Below are 9,222 nucleotides of genomic sequence, written 5' to 3' on the forward strand. Positions count from 1 at the left end.
TGACTCGGGGCGGCCCAGGGACCCGCTGGCTTCGCCCCAGCCCGGGGCACCCCGGGACGCTGGAGCGCGGGAGATTTGGGTCGTGGGGCTTGCCTAGGCAGAGTTCGGGGTGCTTGGGGTTTCTTCGCTAAGTTGGGGGCGGGTGGCTTGTTCTGGGCCCCTGTCAGCACTGCCGTGGGCTCCGCCCGCCGAGGAAGTGAGGGGTGGCTGTATTTGTTGTGTCCCCCCTGCTTACCTGCCAGTGCATTAGCTAGAAATGGGGATGTCTTAGCCTAGAAGTTTGGAGCAGGCTGGGGCGGGGGTGGGTTGGGGTGGGGACGGGGAATGGGGAGGGGTTCTGAGTTTAGGTCTTAGAGTTGTTAAAATTGGCGGGGGCCAAAGAAAATGCTATATCGAACTAATGTGGTACATGCCACGAGTAGCGCTAAACAAGCTTTATGGCAGTGCTGCATTTGAACTAATGGGGGCATGTTATTGGGAGGAGGTGGGGGGGTGGTTATGTTAAATGTTTGATGTTGAAATTGTTGCATGTTGAATTCAAACTTTTTAACAAGTCCTTGATGTTTCAATTTAAAAGTGACCAATGGGGCTGAGGCTGTGTCCACTGAGGCTAAGATGACTGCCTTTCCTGATTGGCCTTGGCTTTTCCATACATTGTGTGACCCTTGCCCTATGACCCTTTGGCTGACCTTACCGGAAGCCATGACGACAGCAGCCTTTTGCCATTAGACGCAGGGTGATGGTGAGGATTCCAAGGGTTAGACAAAACTGGTTAATCTGAACTAGGTGACTGTTACCTTGCGTGTTTTGTGGCCAAACCACCACCAAAAAGCTCACACTGTGATGTAAGTACTTAGTGTAACTAGTAAACATTTTTGTAAAATGTAGAAATGCATGTAATCGGTTAAGTTTTATATTTTACAATGTTCTGTAAAATAAAACTTAGCGAGGTAAATTGAATAAAGGAGCAGTCACTCTCTAACAGATTGTAGGAGAAGTTTAGTTGAATTTAGTCTATTTGGCTTGCCCTTAATTTAATTTGTGGCAAATCACAACTGTATCGAAGGTTTAGCGATATAATAGCAAAGTCCTACTCCAGTAAATAAAAGTTGATATGTTTGTACTAACTTTCAGAAACTTGTGTCCCTATCATTACAAGGCATCTAATCGTTTTCTTCGTGTGATAAAGGTGGTGGAGGTGGATACAGCAGTCGGAGAACTTCTGGAAGAGACAAATATGGACCACCTGTTCGTACAGAATTCAGACTTATTGTAGAAAATCTTTCTAGTCGCTGCAGTTGGCAAGATTTAAAGGTATGTGCTCTAATTAGAAATAAAAGTGATAGGAATGTTTAAAAGATAGGTAGGCTCTTGTTTCGCTTTATTCCTGAAAGTCAGGTATAGTATGTATAGATCTTTAGATTTCTGGGTCTGACCTGTCTTGTTGCTTTTTACAGGATTTCATGAGACAAGCAGGTGAAGTAACCTATGCGGATGCTCACAAAGAGCGCACAAATGAAGGAGTTATTGAGTTTCGCTCCTACTCTGACATGAAACGTGCGCTGGATAAACTAGATGGTACAGAAATAAATGGCAGAAATATTAGGCTCATTGAAGATAAAGCACGAACGAGCCATAGGCGGTCTTACTCTGGAAGCAGATCAAGGTAACTTGAAGAATAGTGGAGAGGGAAGGATATAATGTTTGCCAAGAACAAAGAAAAATTCAAATGAGAGTATCTTAATTGATACTTAATTGAAATTAGGTCAGTTTGGGGCTGCATCATTGGGTTCTTTTCCAGATGTTTTGACAGTGGATTTAAATCGTAGTAAGCAATTACATTTTGTGTTGGTCTGTTTATTGTTCTTTGTAAGTGGCACAAACCTGTTGAGATTAAATTTTTGTTACGGTTCTTATAGGTCACGGTCTAGAAGGAGGTCACGAAGTAGGAGTCGCAGGAGCAGCCGCAGTAGATCTCGAAGTGTCTCAAAAAGCCGCTCCCGGTAAATAATGTTGGGTCTTGATGATGCTGTATTTGTTTATGGCGTATTTGTGTGTTCTGGCAAGGTACTGAAAGAAAAATCTGGCTTTTCTTGTTCAGATCCAGGTCTCGGAGCAAAGGTCGATCACGTTCTCGGTCCAAAGGCAGGAAATCTAGATCAAAGAGCAAATCAAAGCCCAAGTCTGATCGAGGCTCCCGTTCACGCTCTCGAAGCAGGTCTAAGGATGAGTATGAGAAATCTCGAAGCAGGTCTCGATCTCGATCTCGTTCCCCCAAAGAAAATGGAAAAGGTGATATAAAGTCAAAGTCTAGATCGAGGAGCCAGTCTCGTTCCAAATCTCCCCTACCTGCTCCTCCCTCAAAGGCTCATTCTGTGTCCCCTCCACCAAAAAGAGCTTCAAGATCTCGTTCTAGATCTCACTCAAAGTCAAGGTCACGGTCCAGATCAAGTTCCAGAGATTAACCCAGAACTCTATGTTCTTTGCACACTATTATGGAACACTTTCCTACTTGCTTAGGCAGTTACTCTTCCATGTTTGTACTTGGCCTCTTTTGTAAGAGGAATCTCCTGAAAACAAGGGCACACAGAAATTTGATTTGTGGCCAAATTTGATGAAAAAGATGGGGTTCTAAAGAAATGGTGGCATGAAGACCTCCTCCCTTCTTTGTAGAATTAAGATAACTTTGATTTTATAGCTTTTGAGCTAAAATAACTTTTGTAAAGATTAAGCTCATTTAGATTTTTTTTTTTTAAGTATTTCAGCAGGATCTGCTGCAGGGGTTTTGTTGTTTTGTTTGCAGACTTTTAAATTTAAACAGTTTCAAGCTTTGGATACTTAAGGCTTTAGAGGGAGAACCCATTTTTCAATTATGTTGGCTTTTTATAAAGCCTGAGTTATGTAAGATTTCAATAAAAGTTTGCTACCAAGATGATTGCCTTATTGAATAGGTCGCTATTACTTTTAATATTGATAATCTACTGTTTGTGGAAACAATGTAAATTCTACTCAAATGTAAAACAAGGCAAGCCTCAGACCAGCAATAAATTATTCAATTTCGATAAAAAAAATTTTGTTCTGTTAATCAAATTTGCCAAAGTTACTGCATCTGCCCATTTAACAAGTTAGGTTAAAAATAAAATATTTTATAGTCAACCTGTTATGCAATTTTGCCTAAATTAATGGGTTTTAAATAATAAAACCTTATTTTCTTTGATAATTTTTAATTTAGATGTTTATAAGGAATGGTTGGGTTGTTTGTTTTTTCCAATATAAACTGCAGAATTTCAGAGAAGAAACTGGTGCCTGTAATTATAGTTCATTATTTTGCTGATTTGGAAGAACAAAAGTTCATGACTTAATGAAGAGGCAAGCCTCCACTGCTTTTCAGAATTTGGTGTGTAAGGACAAGTTAAAGACTTGGCTTTGACCAAAGTTCTCTTGTTTTTAGGGAAAGAACAAAAGTTTTTAGAAGGAGAGGGTGGGGGATGCTACAAGGTGAAATTTGACTCTGAAAGTATACAACATCCTCATGTTAATGTTATATCACATGATATAATAGGCAGCTTTGTCCACGTTGTTAGCTGCCCCATAGTGGATATAGGTGAATTCCTACATTCGTAAATTTTTATAGTGATGGCAAAGACCAGCTTATTAAAAATCTAGTCTTATTCCATACCTATGGACCTCCATCATTAGATAGCTGAACCATTATAGCATTGGCCTACTTGAGAACAGTTGACTGATAAAATTAGTTTCTTGCCAACTTGTGAGTTGAGTCCAGCAGTCTACGACATGCCATATAGTGATCTGTGACTAGATGGTGTATTAAGCTGATAGTGAAAGAGAAGTGGGCAACATCTTGATTCCCCTTTATTTTACCTGACTGTTTATTAACACACCATAGTGCCTTTATGGCCAGTTTGAGTCCTACCTGCTCCTGTGTTACCATCTTTCATCTTTGGTATCTTTCTCCCACTTTGTTAACCTATTTTATGCTTAATCTCAATAAAATGCTTACCGAGGGAAAGGCTTGTTTTGGATTTATTGTGTATTCCCACTTAGTGCCAAATTCTTAGTGTCAACTCTAGAATTAGAGTTGCTATTTCTGACTTGACTATGAGAAAAAGAATCTAGTTTTCAGTTCCCCAGAAATGGTTTGGGGATCAGCTGAATCATTGGCCCATTTTGAGCTTAAGTGTCATCCATGAAGTGGTAAGGATAAACCATTTGCTAGCTATTAGGAAGGATTAAAAGTACTAAATCTTTTTTGTATTAGCCCTGTCTTATTTTTACAATTTTACCCATTTTTATCTTGTAGCAATTTGAACATTTTCCATCACAATTATCTATATGTCTGTATGTATAAAAGCCTAATTGATCAGCCAGTAACTATAAAACTAGGGGGCAGACGCTCAACACAGGAGCTGCCAAGCTGCGGTTCAGAACTAGAGGGGGGAGCCCGATTCCAGGGTGCGTCACCTAGAACCACCCTCCCGCAATCCAGGACCCTTGGGGGACATCAGAGAGCCAGTTTCAGCCTGATCCCCACAGGCCAGGCCCAGGGACTCCACTGGTGCACGAATCCATGCACCAGTCCTTGAGTTTCTTACATAAACTAGGAAGCATTGATCCTCTTTTCTCAAGTCCTTAATTTAGACTGCTTTAAACTTTCGGCAATTTATGCTTAGTAACCCCATCACATTTTTGTTCACCTTTCAGAAAGCAGTTTTCTGGCTTCATCCAATTTTAGTCCTGTGGCAGTGAAGTGTCTTAAATGCTGATTTAATTAATTACAAAAGTAATAAGTAGCCCTAACCGGTTTGGCTCAGTCGTTAGAGCGTCGGCCTGCAGACTCAAGGGTCCCAGGTTCGATTCCGGTCAAGGGCATGTACCTTGGTTGCGGGCACATACCCAGTGGGGAGTGTGCAGGAGGCAGCTGATCGATGTTTCTCTCTCATGGATGTTTCTAACTCTATCCCTCTCCCTTCCTCTCTGTAAAAAATCAATAAAATATTTTTTTAAAAAAGTAGTAAGTACCTGGACTATAAAGTATCTCTCCTTTAGGACCCACTTACACTCACTAAGGTAGTTGCTGCTGATAGTATCAGAATCTGACCAGACTTCTGTGGTCATAATGCCTATGTCCTTCAATAAAGCTGTTCATACCATGAGTAGTGAGTGTTCTAGAAACATTGGTTTTTACAGAGTGGGAGGGAGGGGAGATAGAGATTGGTAGCCTAGGGATCGAACCTGCAACTGAGGTACGTGCCCTTAACTGGAATTGAACCCGAGACCCTTTAGTCCTCAGCCAATGTTATATCCACTGAGCCAAGCTCGCCAGGCCAAATTGCCTGGCTATTTTATAGCAACCTCACCAAAAGGCCTCCAGTATAGTACTTGAAGTGATTAACTTTGCACTTGAATAAAAAGGAATTGTGGTTCAAAAATCAGGAAATACCAAAGAACAACAGTAAAATCTACCTCTGACTCAGAGAAAACCAGGACTAATGGTTTATGCATTCTTTTGGTGATGCAAATCTAAAAAGATTTACATTCCAGATCCATTATGGCTTGTTTGAATTTTATAAAAGAAGTGATACTGAATATTATCTATAATAATAAAAGGGTAATATGCTAATTAGACCGGACATCATTCCAGATGTCCTTCCTGACCAAGCTGGGGCCTGAGAGAAGCCAGCTTGGGTCCTGGGTGCCTGTGGGCAGCCGGGGGGAAGGAAGGCCTACTCTTGCATGAATTTTCATGCATTGGGCCTCTAGTAGCTTATAATAGGATGCTATTTTGTAATTAAATTTATATTATTCACTTTCACATTTACACCCACTTTTTTTTTTTTTGCTTTTTACACGCACTTTAAAAGTCATTTCTAAGGAAGTATTAGATGAAGATTTATAAGCAGAGGACTTCTTATAAATTATTAAAGCATCAAAACTGCCTATTTCAAAAAATTCCTCAAGTGAAAAAAGCACTTAAGAAATCAGGATAAAGAGGCTCAAAGTATAAACAGACTTTTTAAACTTTAAAAATCTTAGAGTATTAAGAAAACTTTATCTTTTTCCCATTCAATTATGTATTGTTTCATTGACACATGGTTGTGGTGTGTGTGTTTTTTATCTGTGGTGGTCATTTTTCCTGAGCCATCTTAAAGACATCTTGCTTTTTTATCTCAAAATTTATTTCCTAGGACAGGATTGGGTAACCTTTTTTCTGCCAAGGGCCATTTGGATGTTTATAACATCATTTGGGGGCCTACAAAATTAGCCTGTTATATTTGGTCGAACAACTCTCCCCTAATGCCTCAGCAGGGCCAGAACAAATTATTTTGAGGGCTTTATATGGCCTGTGGGCCAGATGTTCCCCACCCCTGTCCTAGGAACAGGGACATTCTCTTACAACTATTAGGAAATTAGCATTGATGATATACTGTTGTATAACCTATAGTCCATACCTATAATGTTCTTTATATTTTTCCAGTGTTCCTGGATCATTTGCTGAATTTGTTTTCATGGCTCTTTAGTCTTTAATCTGAACAAATTCTCAACCCTTTTCATGACTATGTCATTTTTGAAGAGTAAAGGACAGTTATTTTGTAGAATTTCCCTCAATTTGGTTTTTTCCTGATATCTCATGATTGCATTTTTGGCAGGAATACCAAGAATGAGACTGTCCTCGGTGTGTCATATATAGTGGCACATTGTAATAACCTGGGTCACTTACAAAGTCATTGTTTCCTTTTTTAATCAGTCATTTGATAGGTAATAACTATAGTAAATTAAATACTCAGGTCCTTACCAAACTCACCCACAATTAACATTTTTTTATTTTCTAAGTTACATTCTATAAGAAAGTGCTTTCTGTAGGGGATAGACTGTTTTAAAGATATGGTCAAAAGGTGGGGGGGGGGGGAGGGGGGGTTGTTTATAGGAGGAGAAGGAACCAGCCATTCTGGAGTTTGAGAAAGCTGCCTAAGGGGGAGCTTTGAGGCCATAGATTGTGCTCCATTACTGCGGAAAGCAGGAGAGTGATTTCCCTAGCATAGGGCCAAAAAGGGAGCTGGAGGCAGCTTTTACTTAGATGCAAGGAATATGCAGTAGAAAATAAGCTGTGTCCTCAATCTGTAAAACAGCACCCTCTAATATTGTGGAGTGAGTGCTATTATCAAAGGGCTTGGCACAGCCACTGGTTAATTAGGAGCTGCCTTTATTCAAATACAGACGGAATAGTCAAACACTAATATTCTGGTCCATTGAGAAAAAGGCAAAGCAATTGATGAGTATGGTGCCCAGGTCTTAATATCCACTACTACAGTGGAACCTCACTTCAACATAATTCATTCCAGAAGGCTTTTTAAAAACTGAAGTATTTTTTTTTTTCATTAGAAAGAATGTAGCCGAAACCGGGTTGGCTCAGTGGATAGAGCGTCGGCTTGCAGACTGAGGGGTCCCAGGTTCGATTCCGGTCAGGGGCATGTGCCTGGGTTGCGGGCACATCCCCAGTAGGAGATGTGCAGGAGGCAGCTGATCGATGTTTCTCTCTCATCGATGTTTCTAACTCTCTATCTCTCTCCCTTCCTCTCTGTAAAATATCAATAAAATATATTTTTTAAAAAAAAGAAAGAATGTAAATTGACTTAACCTATTCTAGACCCCTAAATGATGCCCTGTTTTAACCTTTCTTATATACAGTACATATCTAATGTATTGTTTAGTCTATAAATAAACACACTACAACAAAAAGGACATGTAAATGAAAATTTAACAAAAAGGAAATGAAATATCCAGTAAAAAATGAAAATTTAATAATAAGCAGCAACAAAAGCAAAAAAAAAATATTCACACACAATACCTTGAGATGGTGACAGCAGTAAACAGACGCATACTCGCACATTCTCACCTTTGTAGCCTGAGAGATACGTGACTGACCATGCAGGTAACAGCATGAGGGTTTGTCCAGTTGAAAAGCGAATTGTTTGAGAGAGGAAACGTTCGAGAAATGAGGTTTGACTGTACTTTAGTCATTCATGAACAGCCTTGAGTGTACTATTTAATACATTGTTGTTACTACTAACAACAAATTTCAAACACCAGCTAGAGAATAGTAGGAACCTCCCACATACTCAACCAGCTTTAACTATCTGTATGCCTGCCCACTTCACCAGGTAACTTTGAAAGAAATCCTAGACATTACAGTTGAAGATAGTTCATTATGTACTTATAAAAGACATCTTAAATCTCAATTTATTGGGTTTCTGTTTAGGTGTCTGGTTTTGTCATAGTGGCAGCCATTGATCTTTGTCTACATCCATTAAACTGTGAAGCCATAATTTTAAACATTTTTCAATCCATTGCAGTTCTATTGATCTTACCTTGTTGCATCTTTGGTCAGTGGGAGTCAACTCAAGTTGCCTCCTGAGTTCTTCTGAAACAGCCCTAATAATCTTTGCAGTTTCCTTGACTCCTATGGTAAGATTTCTAGGCTCATCGTTTTGTGTGTGTGTGTGTGTGTGTGTTTTTAGAGTTTAAAGTGAAAGAGTTGTGAAAGAGTTTATTAATGAAGTCCAGGCTCATCTTTTTAGTCCCATACCTGGAATTAGTCATTTCTCTAAGGAGCCCTGCTGACTTTCATTTGGAAATGGCATTTAGCAACCACAATCTGGGCCGTTGCGGTGTTCATTGCTACTCGTTTGATCATAGGCCTTTTCAGTGGACAGAGCCAGGGAAACCATTGCCTGAATCTTCTTCAGGCTGCAGAGATCATGTTACTTACTGCTCTGGTGAAGGTCCTCTCCAAGCTAACCATCCTTTTGACCCTGCCTCAGTGTAGCAGTTTTTTATCAGTTGTCCCGTACTCTGATTTGTGAGTATCCCTCTTACCGAGTGGGGCCCACTAGTAGACACAGCACTCCCAGTTTGCACTAACCTGCTCAGAGCAGAACGATTGTATATGGCCTCCCAGCTCTAATAGATGTTTCCTCACTTGAATTCTGGGCCAGTTCTGGCAAAAGGGTGAGGATACTATTTCTTTAATATTCCTGCAGAATCTCTTCTGTACCTACATAAGGTTTAAAGCAAATAGTGTGCCATCTTGCTCTGGATAATAGGAGTAGAGAAGGAAGGAAATTCAGAGCCTAAATTTAAATGTGATGACAGCATTATAATTGGAATAAGCAAATAACATCTTAAATTATAGCTTTCATCCAC

General features: G+C 39.9%; 1 protein-coding gene across 1 annotated transcript in view; it reads left to right on the top strand.

Annotated features, from left to right (window-relative positions):
• SRSF6 (serine and arginine rich splicing factor 6) overlaps window positions 1-4,030 on the top strand; it is a 4,585-nt gene extending 555 nt beyond the window's left edge. The window contains exons 2-6 of the mRNA XM_023750802.1: window positions 730-742; window positions 1,190-1,314; window positions 1,458-1,666; window positions 1,920-2,003; window positions 2,102-4,030. Of these exons, the coding sequence (XP_023606570.1) occupies window positions 730-742; window positions 1,190-1,314; window positions 1,458-1,666; window positions 1,920-2,003; window positions 2,102-2,465 (795 nt within the window). The 3' untranslated portion in view covers window positions 2,466-4,030. The remainder of the gene's footprint in view (window positions 1-729; window positions 743-1,189; window positions 1,315-1,457; window positions 1,667-1,919; window positions 2,004-2,101) is intronic.
• Window positions 4,031-9,222: the final 5,192 nt, after the last annotated feature.

Source organism: Myotis lucifugus, unplaced genomic scaffold (assembly GCF_000147115.1).
Source record: "Myotis lucifugus unplaced genomic scaffold, Myoluc2.0 scaffold_16, whole genome shotgun sequence".
Lineage (NCBI taxonomy): Eukaryota > Metazoa > Chordata > Mammalia > Chiroptera > Vespertilionidae > Myotis > Myotis lucifugus.